The sequence below is a fragment of the Aquarana catesbeiana genome, linkage group LG03, assembly GCF_042186555.1.
Source record: "Aquarana catesbeiana isolate 2022-GZ linkage group LG03, ASM4218655v1, whole genome shotgun sequence".
Taxonomy (NCBI): Eukaryota; Metazoa; Chordata; class Amphibia; order Anura; family Ranidae; genus Aquarana; species Aquarana catesbeiana.
This window is the reverse complement of record NC_133326.1, coordinates 628,890,535-628,911,682: the sequence shown is the minus strand read 5'-3', so window position 1 is coordinate 628,911,682 and position 21,148 is coordinate 628,890,535. Positions and strand designations below refer to the sequence as shown.

The following is a 21,148-nucleotide window of genomic DNA, read 5'->3' as shown; positions in this document are numbered from 1 at the left end:
AAGAAACTTTCTAAGATATGTGCAGGCACTGCAGGCCACTTTACAATGTTTATGCTAATGTAAGATGTACATCTATGATTTAGTAGAGGCAAAGGTGAGTAGGCACTGTCCTTGGTCAGTAACAAAGATTTTTTTGTCCTGATGGCCATTACTTGGTTAAATTATTTAAAAATTCCCTCTCCTCTTGTACATTTTCTTTTCCAGTAAAGGAAATATACTGTACACCCCTCCCATGTGACTACAAATTTTGCTAGCCAGTCAGAAATAGAGAAGGACTGCATAGTACTTTTTCTATGAAATAAAATTACTGGACCACTGCAGGAATATTCTGGAACCTTGTGGTACCTACTTTATATTTCTACTCTCTGCTTTTAGTTTACTGCACACTGCCATACCCTCCATACTTCTCTCCTGTACATACTGCCCACTGCCATACCCTCCACACTCCTCTTCTGCACATACTACCCGCCAACATACCCTTTGAACTCCCCTCCATACTGCCCACTGCCATACCCTCCACACTCTCTTTTTAGGTACTGCCCACCAACATACCCCTCGAAATCCCCTCCTGCACATACTGCCCACAGCCATATCCTTCGCACTCCTCTCCTGCACATACTGCCCACTGCCATACCCTCCACATTCCTCTCTTTCACATACTGCCCCCAACATACCCTTCACACTCCTCTTCTGCACATACTTTCTGCCGCCATACCCTCCACACTCCTCTCTTTCACATACTGCCCACCGACATACCCTTCAAACTCCTCTTCTGCATATACTGCCCACAGTTCCTCAGCATTGTTCATCATAACACCCCAACCCTGCCCATATTGTGCATGTTACATACAGTAGCCAGGGCAAAAAATCGGAAACTATCAGCTAATATTTGATTTCTTTCTATGCACAACACCACAGTGCTTCTTGATGTAAAATTTCCTCTGAAGTCATTAAGCCTTTTTTTCCAATAATCAAATTGACAGAAAAAGATAAGCAAGACGAGAACTTCACCAAGAGCCATCTGGACACATTTAATGGTAATAAAAATTCTGATATAGCACCTGCAATATGCAGTCTGAGAAAACAGACATCTGTGGAAATTATAGGGACTGCTGGGGGCAAAGTTATTTCCATATTAGACACCAACTGCACATAGTAACTATGTGAAAACTCTAGTAAACAACAGGTGTAAAACACAGCAACAGCGAAGGCCTCTCGGCGGGGGCCTATCTTTCTTTTATGGAAACCTCTAAAGTCATGTAAAATGGATGTCTTCCCAGGGTTTGCATTCCAAAATGTCCGCCAAGAACCTTAAAACATGGAATTCTGACCAGGGCCATCAAATTATCCCTGTTATGTGCCAGCACTACCAGAAGTGGCCACAACTGTCTTTGGAAAGAGCCAAAAACACTGAAGCTGTAGACTGAGATACAGATGTCACCCATGCTTTGAATAATATGACATGGGCTAGCACAGATGGGATTATAATAAAGACAAACACTGTTAATTAAATTTAACAAAACATTTATTAATTGGTATTTATAAGGCCACGGTGTTATCCATAGGGGTTACCTAAAATACTCAAATTTATTTTAAAGAATATAAAGCCATCCTGGCTACAACTGAACAAATTAAATGGTGTCCATCCAACAATGCTGGACGACTACTCCCCCTCATGGACAACATCATGACAAAAAAGGGGGCGGGTGGGTGGGTGTCGCTTGTTCTGCTTCACACGGTCAGTGACCGCTGCACTCAGCCCCTTATATAGGCTTCTTCAGCGCTGCTCAGCGCCCGCCAAATTCCTCCAATCCTGACGCTGGCCCTTGCTACCAATCCTCTTGCTGTTGCTGCCCTGAGCAACAGTGGCAACCAATGGCAACCTAGTAAATAGATAAAAGGAGAGAAAATGCAGCCCCCTCTGAGCCATCCCATGTGGGCCCCAGCATAATGCTATGACCCTTCATGGGCTAGCACAGATGGGATTATAATAAAGACAAACACTGTTAATTAAATTTAACAAAACATTTATTAATTGGTATTTATAAGGCCACGGTGTTATCCATAGGGGTTACCTAAAATACTCAAATTTATTTTAAAGAATATAAAGCCATCCTGGCTACAACTGAACAAATTAAATGGTGTCCATCCAACAATGCTGGACGACTACTCCCCACCGGCTGAGGACAGCAGCAGTGCTGCCGGCCGAGGCCCCCCCCCCAACACCGTGGCTGATTCAATTAGATTTTGTAAACCCATATTAAATATATCTAAGCCTATCACAGATAAATGGACCATATCTCCACGAAATAAACCATGTACAAAACCCTCTAATTCTAAGTGGCGAAAAGATATGCCACCGGATGAACTTAAAAAACTATGGATTGTTCTATTGAGACGCCTTCTAATCTTGTCCACATAAAATAAATTGCCCGACGGGGACCAAAGAAGACGAGGAATCATCTCTGAAAATGCTACTATAGCATTTGGGAATAAAAGTTGAATATAACAAAGATCCCTCTTGATTTCGCATAGAAGATCCCACGTCTTAACTTTGCCTAAATCATTGCCCCCGGCATGAAGCACCAAGATCTGGGGTAAAGGCCAAACATTAGATAAGTGAAGTAAATGATCTCTCAAATTTTTCCACCTCAAACCCCTAATACCTGACCACAATACTGTGAAAGACTTAGAGTCCAGACCTAAATTAGCCGAGTAGGTTCTAGTTTCAGCATGCTTGGCTGCCCAGAAAACGTAGGAATGACCTACAATCCAAACTGTAGCTGCGGAAGATCCTGAAAAGAGATTACAAAATTAGTAGATCGGGGCGAACATAAATCTTATATCTATCACTACCCCAACGGCCAATTCTTTTTAAAGTTTCTGCCGGGAAACCTAGAGAGTCAGCTGTGGTGGCTGCCCCGATGCGAAAAGAATGTGAAGAAAAGCAAAAACCAGATAGGTTCAAGCGTTTCAGAGAAGCAGCCAACACAGCTGAAAACTGGTACCTAGTTAGAGAGGACAAATCCTGGTGGATAAAGAAGGAATCATCAGAACATGGTCTAATTGACATATATCTAGACACCAATAGCACCGGGCATATTGTAGGATTGGTAGAACTAGACAGAGAAATCCAATGACCTTGACCTGTTGGAAGAGATTTAGACCTACAAAGAAAAAGGCTAAGGGACCCATCATACACAATGACATGTGATTTGAGGAGAAAAGCTGAGGACCTTCTATTTTCAGATGTAAATTCCCCAATTCTGAGGGCGCCAAAAAAGGCAACTGAAAAAACGGCCCTAAACAAAATTAATTCAAATTCAGAGAAACACACCACTTCTAAAACCTTAAGGAGATCAACCAATATAGCAGCCGAAATAGGGCGCCTATTATCCAATAAAGGTTTTGACCTCCTAAAACCTTTTAAAACTTGATTAACTTGAAAGAAAGAGGTTAGAGATGGCAAACCTGCGAATTTGAGAAAGAAGGAGACCCCCGCTAAAATTTTGCTGATAGAAGCTGGGCTAAGATTAGCCTGAAGCAATGAAGACACAAAAGACAGGGAGACATAAGAAGTGACAACAAGAGAATCCAGACCAAAGTCCTGACAAAAGGAGCACCATCTGGACCAGGATAGGCGATAATCTGACCACGTTTTCTTCGACACTGAATTCTTGAAGTTACCAAGAATTAACTCCATATTAAGCCCCAGAGGAAATCCGGGCAAGGAGTTCCGCATTGATCCGATGTCGGAGCCAATTCCCGAAACCTCGTGAACTGTGAACGAGATAAAGCATCAGCAATATTATTCTGCACGCCCGGAATGTGCTCTGCTTTCAACCAGATATTGAATCGCATGCATTGTAAAACCAGAAAACGTAGTAGCCTAATCACTGGTTCAGATTTAGAGGATAAAGTATTCACTGCATACAAAACACCTTTATTATCAGTATGCACCAGAACTCTGCGATTCGCAAAAACGTCTTTCCAAACTACTAAAGAGACTATCACAGGGAAAAGCTCCAAAAGGACCAAATTTTGAATGATGTCCTTTTGTAACCAGTCCTGATGCCACTCACCTGCGCACCAATGCCCATCCATAAATGCTCCAAAGCCTGAAGACCCAGCTGCATCCGTGAAAAAATTAAGCTGTTCGTTAGTAACAAAATCCTGTTGCCATATAGTAGAGCCATTAAAATGGCACAGAAAAGCATCCCAAATTCTAAGGTCCTCCCGAACGCTCTTGGAGATCCGAACATGGGAATATGGGTTTGTAAAGCCTCTGATTGCCAGTGAAAACTTGCGAGAAAACACTCTAGCCATTGGAATGACTCTGGCTGCAAAGGCAAACAGACCCAGAAGAGATTGGGCCTCCTTCAATAATACTTTCTTTCTTAAAAGAAAAACTGAGATCATGGATCTCATTTTCTGTATTTTTTGAAGAGGCAGTTTAAATTCCATTGCAGCTGAATCTATGGTAATCCCTAAAAATTCAATTGAAGTGGATGGAAACACTGTCTTTTCTGCTGCTAAAGGGATCCCAAAGTGCTCACAAATATTAAAAAATAACTGAAGAGATTTGAGGCACGAGGGAGAATCAGCTGAGCCAACAAATAAAAAATCATCTAGATAATGTAGGAAACCTCCATCGGGATAGAGGTCAGACAAAACCCACTGAAGAAAGGTTGAAAAAGCTTCAAAATAAAAACAAGACAAAGAAAACCCCATGGGCATACATTTGTCAAAGAAATATTCACCCGAGAATTGAAAACCTAGTGAACTGAAGCCCTGTGGATGGACCGGGAGCAAACGAAATGCTGACTTAATATCTGCCTTGGATAGCAAGGCCCCTTGTCCATGACTCCTTAATATAACCAAAGCCTCGTCGAATGATGCGTAGCAAACAGGAGCTTCAACACCAGCCACTTCATCATTCAAAGAGGAGTTCTCCGGATATGAAAGGTGATGTATCAGACGGTAAGAACCTTGTTCTTTTTTAGGAACTAAACCCAACGGGGAAAGCCTAAAATTTGCGAATGGCGGGGAAGCAAAAGGACCAGCCACCCTCCCTTCTTCCAGTTCTTTGTAAATTTTCTTTCTTACCACTGAAGCATTAGTATAAACAGATTTTAAATTCTGAACCATAGAACAGCCCGAGCCTTGAAAGGCCGGGACCAAAAAACCCTCCTTGAAACCTTCAGTTAGCAGAGCCGCCATCCTGCGATCTGGATAGCGCTCTAACCACGGGAGCATTCTTGGGAGGTTCACTGGAGTCACTGCCCTTCCCATGAGCGTGCCCGGGAAATGGCTGAAAAGCTGTCGCTGCAGTTTTGCGAAAGCACCTGCTAGCCGGATGGTTCCCACTACAATGAGAGCATTCGTGCTTGTATCTGCAATTTGATAGAAACTTGCATTGCCCTTCATTGAAAGAAAAGCAAAATCCCTTACGCAACGCAGACTGTGCAGTAGATACCCCTTTTGGAGTAAACTGAAGCTTAGGCGGCAACATGAGATTCAGCCATAGCCCAACATCTTTGGAACCCCAATGCAGGGAGGGGTGGACTGCCAATTTTTGGCGAAAATTTTCGTCATATGTGAACCATGAAGAGCCACCGAAATGACGAAAGGCCTCTGCAACAATATCTAAGTGTTGGAATAAACCTGAACACTTTGCAGGGAAACGTTCACCCATAACTGCTGCATAAATGCAGAAAGCCTGCAACCAATTTTGGAAGGTCCTTGGTATGGCCCTTCTCCTGTCCTCCTCGGATCTATCCGCTGCCAGCCTATCAGATTTCAACAAAAATTCTTTAGAAGCCGGCAAAAGAGATAATATGTCAATGAATTCTCCTCTCCAAATTTTTTCTTTAACAGGCCTGGCTAAATGGAAACCTAACGGTGACAGAACACATGGTAAGGGTTCCTTAAAAGAAGCCTCCCCAACTGCCACTGCTGAAGGCCTGATAGGCAGGATAGGATTAACAGACAATGGAGAGTAAACCACATCATCATGGTTTAACATGCCATGATCAGTCATTTGTGACTCATTTAAGTTTTGCCATACTGAACCAACTTCATTCAATGGTAATTTTTTAACAGCACCATAATCATGTGCCCCTGTAAATATTTCAGTATCACTACCAACAGGCTCAAATGCACCAGATATCTGTGCCCTCTGATCAATTTTACTGGTATGCAAAACCTGACTAGCACCAAACCTTTCTCTTTGTGCCCCTAGAATTTGTGAATTAACATTAGTTTGTTTAATATTCAATGCACCAGTGACCTGTGCTCCTTTAAAACTATTAGCAATATTATTAGCACCAGCAGACTGTGCCCCTTTAAATTGTTGTAAAATATTTGACAATGAATTCACTAGGAATGAAACATCTGCCATATTTGTACACTGCTCACCATCATATGCTGATGACGGATGCTCACTGAGTGCAGCAGCCTGGGGAAGCTGAGTAGCGCTGCTCTCCCTCATAGCCGGCTCTCTCTGTGTTCTTGAAGTGCCAGCCCTCTCCTCCCTTGTCACCTGAGGCGAAGCCGCTGTTCTCGTTCGTTTCTTCTTCCTCCCCGGCTGCTGCCGAGTCCCGCCTCCGACTGGGGCCGAAGCTACCTCCATCTTCTGCTTAGTGAGTGATGTCTCAGCAGGCGGAGCCGAGTCGCGCTCCTCCCCTAGGCATTGCAGGAGCCATTCTTCACCGCCCTCTCCCTCCGCTCTCTCAATAAGGCGGCACAGGAGTTCTTCCCGACCTTCAGACGAACGGCGCTTCATGCTGCAGCTCTGTGGTGTCGCTTGTTCTGCTTCACACGGTCAGTGACCGCTGCACTCAGCCCCTTATATAGGCTTCTTCAGCGCTGCTCAGCGCCCGCCAAATTCCTCCAATCCTGACGCTGGCCCTTGCTACCAATCCTCTTGCTGTTGCTGCCCTGAGCAACAGTGGCAACCAATGGCAACCTAGTAAATAGATAAAAGGAGAGAAAATGCAGCCCCCTCTGAGCCATCCCATGTGGGCCCCAGCATAATGCTATGACCCTTCATTCCAAGACATTATTGTTACATGTACATAACATACCTTATGCTGTACATTGTTAGACTATATCCATAGCTCTCAACTGTCCATCTTTTGGAACCGAAGTCTCCAGTCCCTCTTTCCTCCTCAATTGTCCCTCTTTTTGGTCTGATGTATAGACCTCTAAAAAAATGTATTAACTGCAACAAGTGTTATTTAACATTATACTTTTGATACAACCTCTAGAGCACCCCATTTGTTATTTAGAAAGCTAGTATAAAGGGAAAACAGCACTTGTGGGTTTACCCAATCATTTTGTCTTTAATAATTTTTCATGGTCTCCGAAACAGGCATATGTGGGGGCCATGTCCTTAGTCTATATACTTTGTGCTAAATGGTATCCCTCTATTGGCCCTACTTCTCCTGGGTATCACAAGAGTGCACTTTGTTCTGCACTCCTGTGACCCATATTCAGCCGACAGTGGGCTAAAGCCTTGTGAAGTCACTCAGCTGGTCCAGGCTCTGGAGAGATCCCAACTTTAATGTCAAGATCCACCCGGATGCCTGACCGGCAGCTGGCCCAGCCCCTCAGGGTGCCACTGAAAGTCTGAGTCAGCCATTCCCACCCCCTCCAGAGCTCAGCACTCCAGTGAACGCTGGAGGGGCAGAGTATAGAGTCATTGACTCTATAGTCATGAGTGAAGATCGAGAATTGAATGATCATTGGTCTTTAATCGCTCAGTTCTTGGTACTCAGAGATGGCGGGGGGACAGATGCAGCAGATCAATGCTGCATCCACCTAGGTGAATATGAATGTTTTTTTTTTTAATCCCACACTTCTCTTTAAAGAATCATAGAGTTTCAGGGCCTTATTAATGCAAGGTAACAAACTGAATGTATTTGACCAGGATGAGTGAGGCTTACAGTATCTGTTCTTAGAACTTACTGGGGTTGATTTAACTAAAGGCAAATAGACTGTGCAATTGCACTCATTTTAGTTGTAATGCAGCAACTGAGTTGCAGGGGACCATGATTTGGGTGCCTTTCATTCTAAATGGCACCCCAAATGCAGTGCGACTTTGTCATGATCGTCGCACAACAGAATTGTTTTAAAGGCAAAACTTGCCTTTAAAAATTATGTAAAGCTTTTCACCCAAAAAGGAGCAGGAGCTTCTTTTGGGCGACAAACGTGGGCTGCCCTATGCGCAACACGCAGAATTGCGTGAAAATCACCCACACGAAATTGCGAGTGGGAACGTGAGTTCCTGCTATGCAAAGTGTGAATGAGGATTAACAGTCCAGTGTTAGTTGCATTTGTTTTCTTATTTGAGGCTAGGTTCACACTATTGCGAATTGGAATGCGGGTTCCCCTCATCCAGTTCGCAATAGCAGGAGATTTTGACCAGCTCTCTATGGAGCCGGTTCACATATCTCCGCTGCGGCACCACTGCGAATTTGCACAGGAGCCCTGTGCATCTTTTGGTCTGTTTCAGGTCCGAATTCAGTCAAAGATTCGGGCTGAAATCGGACCTGAAACGGTGAACGGGGACGTACCGGACCCCTGCTGTGAGCCGCATGCAAAGATAGTGTGAACCCAGCCTCAGGCTTTTTTTCAATTATTTTCACCTGGTGAACTTGGCAGTAACACACTTCTGTCCTAGGGGTGACAACCCCCTGTCACTGTATCTATAAAATAGTAGTGTTATCATCCTTGGACAGGAAGTATGTTAGGACTTCAGAACAAACCCCTCCCCCCATCCCCATAATTTTGTGGGGAAGTGTTCTGTAGTCCACAGAAGAGAACTGGGAAGGCTGATAAAACAGATGTCAGTTCAGTGCACAGAATGTTACATGACTGAGGGACTTGCAGAGCACCGAGGCTCAATTATCTCTAACCCCAGTAAACTAAACACAACAACTTCTCCATCCCAGGCAGGTGCAGTCTACTTTCTCCACTGCAGGTGGAGCTCTCCCGCAGCAGTACTTCAGTTGGAGAGGAAGTCAGGAGGAACAGGGTTCCTCTATGGTTTCCTCTGTGACTGGGGAAGTTATCCCATTGCATGCTGCTACCCCATGTGACTCTGGTAGCCATCTTGGGTCAGGAGGAGCTTTTTTAGGGCCCTGGCTCCCAGGTTTGGTATGCATTTGTCAGTTGGTAGACTAGGGGCAGGTAGGGGCAGAACTAGTGGCAGAGAAAGGTTCCTGCTGAGGAGGGAAAGCTTAGGGCTCACAACTTCTGTGGACACCTGCCTGTTTAGTCACAAGATGGCCAGACCACATTCTTCTCCTCGGCAGCATTCTGCTCTCTACCCGCTGTCAGGGCCGGATTTCCCACAAGGCCACCAAGGCCAGGCTTCGGGACAGCGCCACTCCTGCAGCCACCTCTCGGCTTTCGCAGCCGCCCCCGCCGCACTAACACAGCAGCATGGCAGGTGCGGCAGGTCCGTGCGTGAAAAGTCCTGTCCATTGTCCAGAGTGGCCAGGCTCCATGTCTTGTGTGAATAAGGTAGGGTTCTTTGGGGAGGGGGGAGTGCTGTGCTGTAAAGGAGTTTGATATTGAGAGAGGACTGTCATGGGGGCTCAGTCTGTGATTGGGGGGGGTCAGTCTGTGATTTGGGGGGTCAGTCTGTGATGGGAAGTCTGTGATGGGTCAGGACCAGTTTGTGATGGGGGGTCAGTCTGTGATGGGAAGTCTGTGATGGGTCAGGACCAGTTTGTGATAGGGGGTCAGTCTGTGATGGGGGGTCTGTGATGGGGGAGGTCAGTCTATGATGGGGGGTCTGCTATGGGTCAGGTCAGTCTGTAATGGGGGTCTGTGATGGGGGGTCAGTCTGTAATGAGGGGTTTGTGATTTGGGGGGTCAGTCTGTGATGGGAGGGTCTGTGATGGGTCAGTCTGTGATGGGGGGTGTCAGTCTGTGATGGGTCAGTCTGTAATGGGGGGTCTGTGATAGGGGTTTGTAATGAGGCTGGGGGATGTGACGTAAGGGGAGGCTAAGGACACTGATGTAAAAGGGAGTATGTGATGTAAAGGGGGGACTAAGGACACTGATGTAAAAGGGGGTCTGTGATGTGATGTGAAGGGGGGGACTGAAGACACTGATGTAAAAGGGGGTCTGTGATTCCTAGCAAAACACAGGTCTCTGTAAGGGAAATAGAAAACAATTGTTTACTATGTGTCCTGTTCACACTGCAACAGCGCCACTGCGTGCTGAGCAGTGTGGTGCAAAGTGCATACTGTTTCTGTGCACTGCAACTGAGCTGTGGTGCATAAAAATGAATGAAATGTAATTGCATAAAGAACTATTTACGATCAACTTTGGGTCAAGAAAGGCTGAACAGTTTAGCTTTACTTGCCATTGAGTCAGAACTTTTAAATACTTTGTCCTACAAAGATATTATCTATGAGTTTGCCAAAATAAAAGTTAGAACAAAAAAATTGTAGGGAGTTTCTTACTGCTATTTTCAGTCTGTACAATTAAAGCCAGTTATTTTCAGTGTTCTCGTGTGTGGAGATGTGTTTTTAATTGATCTATTGTAGCAGTCATCAATAAAGGACGAGAATGGTGGTGTGTGTGTGTGTGTGTGTGTGTGTGTGCAGGGGGGCGGCATTGAAGGACCCGGCCTTGGGGCGGCAAAGGGAGTAAATCCGGGCCTGCCAACTGTTGGAACCGTGAGTGTTCCCGACTGGGCTGCCTTCCCACTGGGTTATTTGTGAACTGTCTCTGCATTATTTCAATACAAATTCTTTCATTGCACTGGGACTGAGTGTGTTATTCCCGCTGCACCATGCTGCCCCCCACCTACACACTGCTATGACAAGGGAATAAAATGTATATTATAATCCAAGATCACCAAAGAATGAATCAGAATAAAAACATAACAAAAAACACCCACAAAAAGGCAAATAAGTGAGACAAATGAACAAAAGTGGAAGAAATAAAAACCAAAGAACACTAGAACAACCAACATGTCCAGGGGTTGGAGAGACCTCACTGATACAGGTACAAGCTCCCACTGATCCCAACAAGGCTCAGCCTCTTCTCCTTATAGTAAGAAACTACCCCCTGCTCCATCAACAACTCAATCTGGCAAATAAATTTTCATAATAAAACCCTCCAGCACACTGCGCAAGACCACCTCTACTGCTCACCCCAGTCATGCTGACCCTCCTCTTAGCTTCGTTCAGATCCAGGCCATATTCTAATTCTTGTTCTTGAGTTTTGCTATACTTTGAATATTATTACTATACAGAATGTGTATCATACCTATATGCTTATTATACCACTTCATTGTCTATCCAATTGAAGATTCATGGTGGAGTAACTGGACTTCTGTTATCCCCTACAGGCTTGAGTCGTGCGGCTCTTCCATTCGGGTTGATGCGTCGGGAACTGGCATGTGAAGGATACCCGATCGAATTAAGGTGCCCGGGCAGTGACGTAATCATGGTGGAAAATGCCAACTATGGGAGGACAGACGACAAGATTTGCGACGCCGACCCGTTCCAAATGGAGAACGTGCAGTGCTACCTGCCGGACGCCTTCAAGATTATGTCACAGAGGTGGGTAATGGGCTTGCTTTCACACCAAATAATTTCATTCCTATTATGTATGTTTCTAGGTTGGCAGGTAACATTTGTACTGATGCCTATATTTTGGAGCTTTCCTTTCTGAAGATTTCCCATAGAAGTATAAATGTAGCAGCTGTCTGTATTTTGTAAGCTATTCCGTGGTTTTTGGAGCAGTAATAAGCAATACTCCGAAGTCCCATAAAATGCTGGAATTGCAGGGTTCTGTCATTATGCTGTTGAGATGATCTGAAGATCTTTGAGTTTTATTCTGTGATTATGCTGGACTATTACATGTATATATGCATTTTCAAAAGTATTTCTTTCCGTTTAAAGTAGGGAAATGTACCTTAGTTAGTATTCAAGCAGACTTTTTAGATATATAAATAGACCGATCGACATTGATACATTTAGCCTAGGTTTACACTACTGCGATGCGATGTACTGCTAATTTGATCAGTTTTTTTGTCCTGTGTGAGGTGCGAATTTGCCTTGCGTTTTGAAGTGGACAAATGCGAATTTACCACAAATTTACAGCGATTTTACTACAAATTTACAGCGAATTTCAGGAGGCAGACAGTGAACAATTCGCAGAGATGTGATATTGTGCTGCAAGTTTGCTGCAAGTTCAGTTGAAGCCTATGAAGATAAAATTCACACTGCACCATAGGAATTTGCATCGCACTCGCAGTCAACACGCACAGGACCCTTTTTTTTTCTCGCACCAAATTCGCAAAGCATATATGTGAACCAAAGCCATGAAATACTATGCTTTTTACATGACCTGCGAATCTGTGTGTTCCTAAAAGCATCAAACCCGCTGTAAATTCGCATCAGTGTGAACCCAGGCTGAGAAAGGTGATGAGTTGCTTAACCACAAACCGCCTGTAGGATGTCATATGACATCCTGGACTTTCAGTGGTTCTACAAGGATGATGCCTGCATATACAGGCATCAGCCCCGTATTCTTCTCCTCAGCAAGCGATTTCCTACAATGTAAAAGCCATCCTAGCAGCTAATTAGCCACTGGATTGCTTTTACAGGTGACAGGAGGGGTCATTCTATCCCCCCGCCCCCGCTGCCCTCAGGTGCTTCTCCGAGCTCTCCCTTGTGATCAGGGAGCCCGACACTGAAGCCCGAAGTTCCACCAGCTTACCATAGAGCTGAACGGGGACCAGATTGTACCTGACCATCTCTATAGTATTAGAAACTGGAAGCGACAAGCTTTTTGTCACTTCCGGTTTTCGGTCTGTGTACCGGCCATAGGTGCGCGCAGCCTATTGCATTAGGGTGTGCATCCCAAAGCCCAAACACACTCCCGTGTGTGTGTGTGTGTACATATAACACAGTTTACTATGCTTCAGTTATGTATGAACACGGTACTGGTCACTCAATGTGTTCATTCAGAAAAGGAAGGGGCTGGTAAATCACATAGGGCCCAGGCAGCAGGGGGAATCTGTGCCGCATGGGGTGTTTAGGATGTGCCCAGGTACATCCGACACACTCTGTGCGCATGCTTATGTTACCGGCCATTACTAGCTAGTACAAGCATCAGACCAGACCGACCTTGGTCTGATGAGATGCTGTTATAAGCAGAAGAGATATCTGGGGTCTAATAGACCCCAGATATCTCAGTAAAGAGGACCTGTCACTTCTGATTGTTGTCACAAGGGATGTTTAGAATCCTTGTGAAAGCAATACAAGTGATAAAAAAAGAGACTGTAAAAATAAAAAAATAATAACAAATGTAGCGCTTACCCCCGAAGGAGCGGCTGATTATTTGCTATATCTGTAATTCACGTTTACTACTCAACCCTCGCAGTCCATAGATTTAAAAGTCACAGTCCTTAATGCTTTTTCTTAATGCTTTATTCATCAACATAAACTGGGATGGGAGAAGGACTTCCTTTGAGATGTTCTTCTGTTACATTGTCATCTTTCAATGAATCACACAGGAAAATCTGAGTAAACTTGCGGACAGTCAAGAAATCATTTTTCAATGATCTCTTAAATCAGGGACGACGGAAGTAGATTTGATAGAGAATGATTTGATAAAGAGTCACTCTGAAAAACTTCTTCATCTGGATAACTTTAAAAGAACGATCCATATCTCTACATGTGTGCTTGCAGCTTCCCCGCTACCTCGTTACCACTACTTCCCACCGACATGGTACTTCCAAATTAAGCTAAAGGAGAGCAAATCTGAATAACTCCTCCCGCTTGACTGATTGGAATCCCGGGGCAATGCTGAACTCAAAGTCATAGGTCATTACTGCCCATCTCACTGACTTGTGCACCAACAACCCTCAGTCTCTGGCAGTACCTTTCCCTTGGGCTTTCACTCACGTGATCAATAGTTCATGTGCCACTCATAAACGATCAATCGCCCAGTTTCCTTACGCTTTGTTGCTACTTCATCCGCAATGATCCTCAGTATTCTCTATCTCTTTGTGGCCCGTTCCCCTCCCCGCAGGGGCGGCCTACGACATCCACGACTACACGCGGCAAGATGTCGTCTGTTCCTCCATGAGGACCGGATCTCCACCCTTCTCGCTAAGGTGAAGCTAAGTTGGCTCCCTGGAGGGGAAAACCTCCAACTTCCCCTCCGGGAACCAGGCTGGCTCTCTCGCTCCTCAGAGCAGGACTGGACTCGGACTCCCCCTGCCACCATGTAACCCCCTTTTTATATGAGAGTCCCGGGATTACCAAGCAAATTAATGATTGGCCGAGACCAACACATAAACCACCTGTCACTCAAACATAGAAATCAAACAAAACAGGCCTGCTGCAAATAGCATCAGCCTGTCTAAATTTACCTGTAACAGAAGCTAACAAGAAAGGTCACCTGCTTAAAAGTAGGTGCCCGCTACACATAAATAAATATAAATAAAATAAAAAGAAATAAAATTTTTTAAGGCACCCCCGTCCCACCATACTTGTACGTAAAGGTGAGTGCACGCGTCGGTCCTGCATGCAAACATAGACAGCGAACATACCACACGTGAAGTTTTAAGGCGGATGTCAGAGCAAGAACAATAATTCTAGCACCAGACCTGTGTAACCAGTAACCTGTTTAGGTGCCGTAGTTTGGTGCTGTTCCACAAGCTTATGCAGTTTTAAAGTGTGACATGTTAGGCATCTATTTACTCTGCGTAACATCATCTTTTAGATCTTAGCAAAAAAAAAAAAAAAAGATTAATATTGTGGTTTCATTTCATTGTGTATTCATTAATCACTTAAGGACCGGAAGATTTGCTTCCTTAATGACCAGGCCATTTTTTGCGATACGGCACTGCGTCACTTTAACCGACAATTGCACGGTCGTGTGATGTTGTACCCAAACAAAATTGATGTCCTTTTTTCCCACAAATAGAGCTTTTTTTTGGTGGTATTGGATCACCTCTGTGGTTTTTATTTTTTGCGCTATAAACAAAAAAAGACCGACAATTTAGGAAAAAAAAACAATATTTTTTACTTTTTGCTATAATAGTGCCCCTGGAAGACGTGATGATGTCACGAAACGCGTAAAATGGGCGGAGCCAGACGACGCGCTGACGTCACCCCCATACAGTGTTGTATTCCAGTAGGACGGGTTTGTCCGTGCTCCTGTGGCCAAGGAACCGGACTTAAGGCTTTTTATCTACAGACGTTTTGTAAGTGTTCATTTTGCTACTTGTTTTTAAATAAATTTTCGATGGTTTTACACTATGTGAGCCCCCTTTTTCATTCTATGGTGTACCTTTGCCATTGGCTGGAGTGACTGGCGGTGAGGCGACCCCTGGTGGATGCTGATAGAAGTCTCTAACCTCTGTGTTACGATCCTATCTGCTTGCTGTGACTCTCTGTAGTGGGGAGTCATGGCCATCTGGTAAGGAGCAACCCCTTCTATCCCGGGTGGTGGACCCTCCTCTGATGTCACTAATCGCATTATCACTTGGACTTTTGGCTTTTGCACTTTTTGGGCGAATTGGAGCTCTCTACATACTATATTGAGCTCTTACTTCATTGGGACATTATGGTGGATTTGTATTAATTGTTATTCACATTTAATTTTTCCACTTTTGCACTTATCACTATACTTGTTTATGTTACCTTGCACATGTATTAGCGCAATTCTTTTTATTTTTTATGTTTTCCCACAATTGATGTTTATTGTCAGGATTGCAGCTTTTTAACGATTTATTTATTTGGTCTACAGCGCAGTTTCATTCCCTTTTTTTATAATAAATACCCCCCCCCCCCCCAAAAAAAAAAAACAAAGGGGCAATTTACTGTCCTCCAGACTTCAGGAGGGCCACACTGCGGCAAGTGGGAGTAGAAAAGGTCCCAACGTCAGTGGGGAAAAATAATTCCTCATTGTTTCTTTCAGAGAGTAATTGCACCCCATTATTGGTGTAAGTGGGAGGAATTGTGTCCCATTGTTGGTGTCATGGGGAGGAAATGTGCGCCCTTCACTGGTGTCAGCGGGGGGTGGGGCGGGGCAGGGGGGGGGTTTTGCTCCATTGCTGGTATCAGCGAATGAAATAGTGTCCCAAGGGCCGGATAAAACCAAGTAAAGGGCCACATCTGGCCCCCGGGCCGCAGTTTGGAGACCACTGCTCTATGGCCTCTGCTTATAAGTATTATAGAAGGTTTGAGGGTTCTAAGTAATTTTCTAGCAAAAGATAAAAATGACTTAACATGTAGGAGAGAAGTGTCAGAATTGGCCTGGGTGGGAAGTAGTTAATAAAGGTTCTGATTTAGTGGCAAAGGGTTATGTGTGATTTCACATTTGAACTCCACGATTAGTGCACTTGTATGTTCAATAAAATAATTGCATGTATTTTTAACCACTTAACTTCTGGAAGATTTTACCCCCTTCATGACCAGGCCAGTCTGTTATTCAGCACTGCGCTAATTTAACTGGCAATTGCTCGTTCTTGCAACACTGTATCCAAATGACATTTATATAATTTTTTTTTACACAAATAGAGCTTTCTTTTATGGTATTAAGTCACTACTAGGTTTTTTATTATAAAAATGAAAAAATAGTGACAATTTTGAAAAAAAAATATTTTCTACTTTTTGTTATAAAACATCCAATAAAATCAAGCTCCTTCATAAATTTAGGCCAAAATGTATTCTGCTACATGTCTTTGGTAAAAACCATCTGCCTTTTTGGGGACTATACTATTGGGGAAACTAATATAGTTCCGACCATGATCAAGATATTGATCTGTACAGACACTATACTAGTAATGGCGACTTATAGTGGGACTGTGATAGTGTGGCGGTCAATCTGGTGCTAACTGCCACTGGCTGGGATAGACAAAAACTGACTACCTGGCACTGACATCTCTAGTGACACTAATACAATATGTGTGTCGCTTTTACTTACTGATCTGTCTGGAGTCTCTCCTTGCTTTCAGTTCTGAACGGTAACTGAAAACAGGGAGAAATCCAGACAGAACCTGCTTGTTGTTTTTACTAACACACAGATGCCTGTGCTGTGATTGGCCACAGCCGATCAGCAGGGATACAGCCAAAATCATTGGCTGTAACCTGCTGACAAATCACAATCACAGCACAGAATAACAGGGGGAACGCGCATGTGCGCCTCTAAACCAGGAAGTTCACCGCAACATACAGGTACATCAGGGTGACTGGTAGAGCCGTCCACCAGCAGTTAAATACAACTAATTAAGGGCTTGTTTACACTAGCGGCAAGGACTGCCGCTTTTCTGAAAAGCGATCCACACTCGGCCTCACCACCATGCCACAATTGCGTGCATTGCACATAGTTATGGGGCAGCTGCAGCATTCACTTGCATGGGTTGTGTCTGGTGGGCAGTATTGCCCAGCGAATGCACCAGGGGGTATAATTCCTGCAAACCAAAAAAGGCTGAAGCATGTGTACGCCCCAGACTGCTGCTGCCGTGTGATTTTACAGCCCCCCAACCGCACTTGTGAATGAACCCTAAGGGCTCATTTTCACTTGCAGTCGGGGGGGGGGGTTAATAAATGGTGGTTGAGCCTCTTTCTCCCCTCCCACTATGCCTTATGCTGCAAAGACAGCCAGACAGAGTTGAGCACATGCTGCAGGCATGGAGAAAATGATGCTTTACAGCTAATTTGTCGGACAGTACAACCGTCGTGAAATGCACATGACTGCAGAGTGGTGGTGTGACATTTACAGGGTTAAAACAGGTGACAAGGAGATGGCATGTTGGCTCCTCGCCACCTGTCAAATGCTTCTGAAAAGCAATCCACCTCCTACTGCTTTTCAGAGGGGTGACAAGGGCCACCGCTAGTGTAAATGTAGTTTTAGTTTATACTTGTCACTGGGGAGCAGCAAGGATAGGTGGTTGAGCCTTGTTTTTACCAATCCCTAACCTCTCCCCCCTTAAAGTGTTACTAAACCCACTACGGTAAAATCAGTCTGTATATGCAATAAAGCATGCTTGTTATACTCACTGTGGAACCTAAGGGGTTAATGATCCGCATTGTGTAAAAAGGCTGTTTGATCCTGTCTTCTTTGACCCCCCCTTCTCTTTTTTTTTTCTCTTCTTCATTTTCCACTTTTTATAGTCCTCAGTCCATCCGCTGATTGCACAGAGCCCTAGGACCACTCTGCACCAGGGCCGGGACAAGGAGTGGGCAGGAGGGGCGGCTGCCCCTGGCGCAATGGTTTATTACAGGGGTGGGGGGCACCATGACCCTAACCCTAAGGCAAAGGGGGGCGCAGTTTGGCATCTTTGCCCTGGGCGCTGGATGACCTTGTCCCAGCACTGCTCTGCACATGCTCATTTTGGTGTGTATTGCTGGAGAGTTTTTTTTTTTTATTTTGGGAGGGTGCATGTGATCAGCACATGGGGCAAATAAGCACTGTCCAGACAGTGTCAGGGGTCATGGAGCCTCATAGGACATTCAGAGGAGAATGAAAACTCCTCCTACAAGCTTTAACTAGACACTGATAGAAGTCACAAGACTGCTTTATACTGCTGATGAGAAAAGGTATTTAGCACCAGACCAGATATAGTGAATGCAGGGTCCTGGGTTTAGTAACATTTTAAGCAACATCACCTTTTTAACCAATTACTGGAGCCGTCGGTAGTGGCGGAGGCGATCGGATCCTCTCACATCAGTGGCATGGAGAGGAGTGATGGGAAGATGGCCCCCAGCCATCTCCATACCATTGTAGGGCGGAAGCGACGTCAAAACGTCACCTCCGCCCATAGCTCTTAAAGGGACATTTTTTAACAATTTTTTTTAAAATGACAAAATGTATTTATTTATTTTTTTATTGCATTTTAGTGTAAATATGAGATCCAAGGTCTTTTTGACCCCCGATCTCATATTTAAGCGGTCCTGTCATGCTTTTTTTTACTACAAGGGATGTTGACACATTTTTTTTTTTTAAAGAACAGTGCAAAAATACAAAATAAAATAAAAAATAAATTAAAAAAAATCATTTTTAAACGCGCCTCGTACCTCACACATATGAGGTATCGATGCGATCGGCAGAGAGAGAGCAATAATTCTAGCCCTAGACCTCCTCTGTAACTTAAAACATGCAACCTGTAGAATTTTTTAAACGTCGCCTATGGAGATTTTTAAGGGTAAAAGTTTGTTGTCATTCCACGAGCGGGCGCAATTTTGAAGTGTGACATGTTGGGTATCAATTTACTCGGCATAACATTATCTTTCACAATATAAAAAAAATTAGGCTAACTTTACTGTTGTCTTATTTTTTAATTAAAAAAAGTGCATTTTTTCCAAAAAAAGTGTGCTTGTAAGACCGCTGCGCAAATACGATGTGACAGAAAGTATTGCAATGACCGCCATTTTATTCTCTAGGGTGTTCGAAAAAAAATGTATAATGTTTGGGGGTTCTAAGTAATTTTCTAGCAAAAAAAACAGTTTTTAACTTGTAAGCACCAAATCTCAGAAAGAGGCTCCGTCCTTAAGTGGTTAATCTCATAGGCGTGTGCAGGGGGTGTGCCAGGTGTGCTTGGGCACACCCTAATCCTGGGGTTGGCAACCTATCAATGGTGGGCAGGTGACAGGTAAATCACAACCCTTCCTTGCCGACCCTCAGAACCTGGACAGGAGAGGTGGCGTGGGTAGAATTTAGTGGAACCGATCTGTATTTTCCTCCTGCAGCAGCGGAAAGTAGGCTTCTCCTTTTGTCAACATTCAGCTGCCCCAGGAGGAAAATATAGGGGATTGGTACTTATATATGCCACCCCTCATTTCCCTGATCCTCTTCCTTCTGTTGCCCGGGTCTCCCATGTGCTCCCTTGCTCCCCCTTCCTCCCATTGTTTCAGGATGGAGAGTGGGGAAGAGGCCGGTAAATATGTCAAACGGATATGTGTTGGAGCTTTGGGGTGCACACCCTAATGCAATAGGCTGCGCACACCTATGGTTAATCTGTTATCCGTTGTTTAAAAATCAGCCCAGTGCAGAGAGCAACATATTGTAATCTGAGGCTTATGCCCCATACACACGAGTGGAAATTCGGCCTGCAAAAGTCTGATGAGAGCTTTCGGTCAGAAATTGCGACCGTGTGTATGCTCCATCTGACTTTTGTTGGCGGAATTCCAGCCAGCAAAAGATTGAGAGAAGGTTCTCTATTTTTCGGTTGGAAAAAGTTCCGATTGGAAATTCCGATCGTCTGTACCAATTCCGACAGGCAAAATTCCTACGCATGCTCGGAAACAATTCGACGCATGCTCGGAAGCATTGAACTTCATTTTCTTTGCTCGTCGTAGTGTTGTACGTAACGGCGTTCTTGACGGTCAAAAGTTCAGAGAACTTTTGTGTGACCGTGTGTATGCAAGGCAAGCTTGAGCACAATTCCGTCGGATAAACCATCCAAGATTTTTCCGATGGAAATTCCGCTCTTGTGTACAGGGCATTGGACAACAAAAGAGTAGATTTTCAGGAGTAATATATATATATATATATTTTTTAGGGGGAGTATATTAGGTTAATGGGAGACAAACAGAACAGTTCTAGTGCAACACCAAAACATCAAACGCCCAACGTGCTCAAAGCTCAAGGCCAGCGATAAGAAAACAAGCTTTTAGCAGTAAGGACGTATTTAATGACATAAACGCACTCAGCAATAAACAATCAGACAAAGTAGCCAATAGCAACTTTTTTTTTCTCCTCTCGATCTGAATTCTCTTCTCAATAATTTCATGCTTGGATGACAGAAATTTTCCATTATACTGAGTGATCTCTGCGCAGAATGCTAACCACCGCGCCTCCATTTTTCTTCTTATCACAAATTCATTTCATATACTATCGCATTATCACAGGCGGCTCTGCCATGTCTTCCCTCACGTAGGAAAACAGCTCCATTTATGGCTGATATCCATTTCCCTGCAAAATATAGAAAGTAGAGAGGTGAAATTAATAGGTATATATTATACACCGGTACTGTACTTCTTATACTAGGACCTGGAGAATACCAAGGATCCGTTCACATTATTACAATGAACACTCAATAATGGATGTTGTTCTACACATTTATTTAAATGGCCTGCCAATGCACCAAAAACGCATATCTCTC

At 44.2% G+C, this 21,148-nt stretch overlaps 1 protein-coding gene and 1 long non-coding RNA gene across 7 annotated transcripts in view; one reads left to right on the top strand and one right to left on the bottom strand.

Moving 5' to 3' along the window:
- Positions 1–21,148, top strand: part of ADGRL1 (adhesion G protein-coupled receptor L1) — a 631,260-nt gene that overhangs the window by 369,003 nt on the left and 241,109 nt on the right. For all 6 annotated transcript variants that reach the window (XM_073622453.1, XM_073622449.1, XM_073622454.1 and 3 more), the window contains exon 3: positions 11,372–11,585. In XM_073622453.1, the coding sequence (XP_073478554.1) occupies positions 11,372–11,585 (214 nt within the window). The remainder of the gene's footprint in view (positions 1–11,371; positions 11,586–21,148) is intronic.
- The window catches only part of LOC141133217 (uncharacterized), a 101,135-nt gene continuing 100,659 nt past the window's right edge, over positions 20,673–21,148 (bottom strand). Inside the window, exon 4 of the long non-coding RNA XR_012243021.1 lies at positions 20,673–20,958. This is a non-coding gene — a long non-coding RNA (uncharacterized lncRNA). The remainder of the gene's footprint in view (positions 20,959–21,148) is intronic.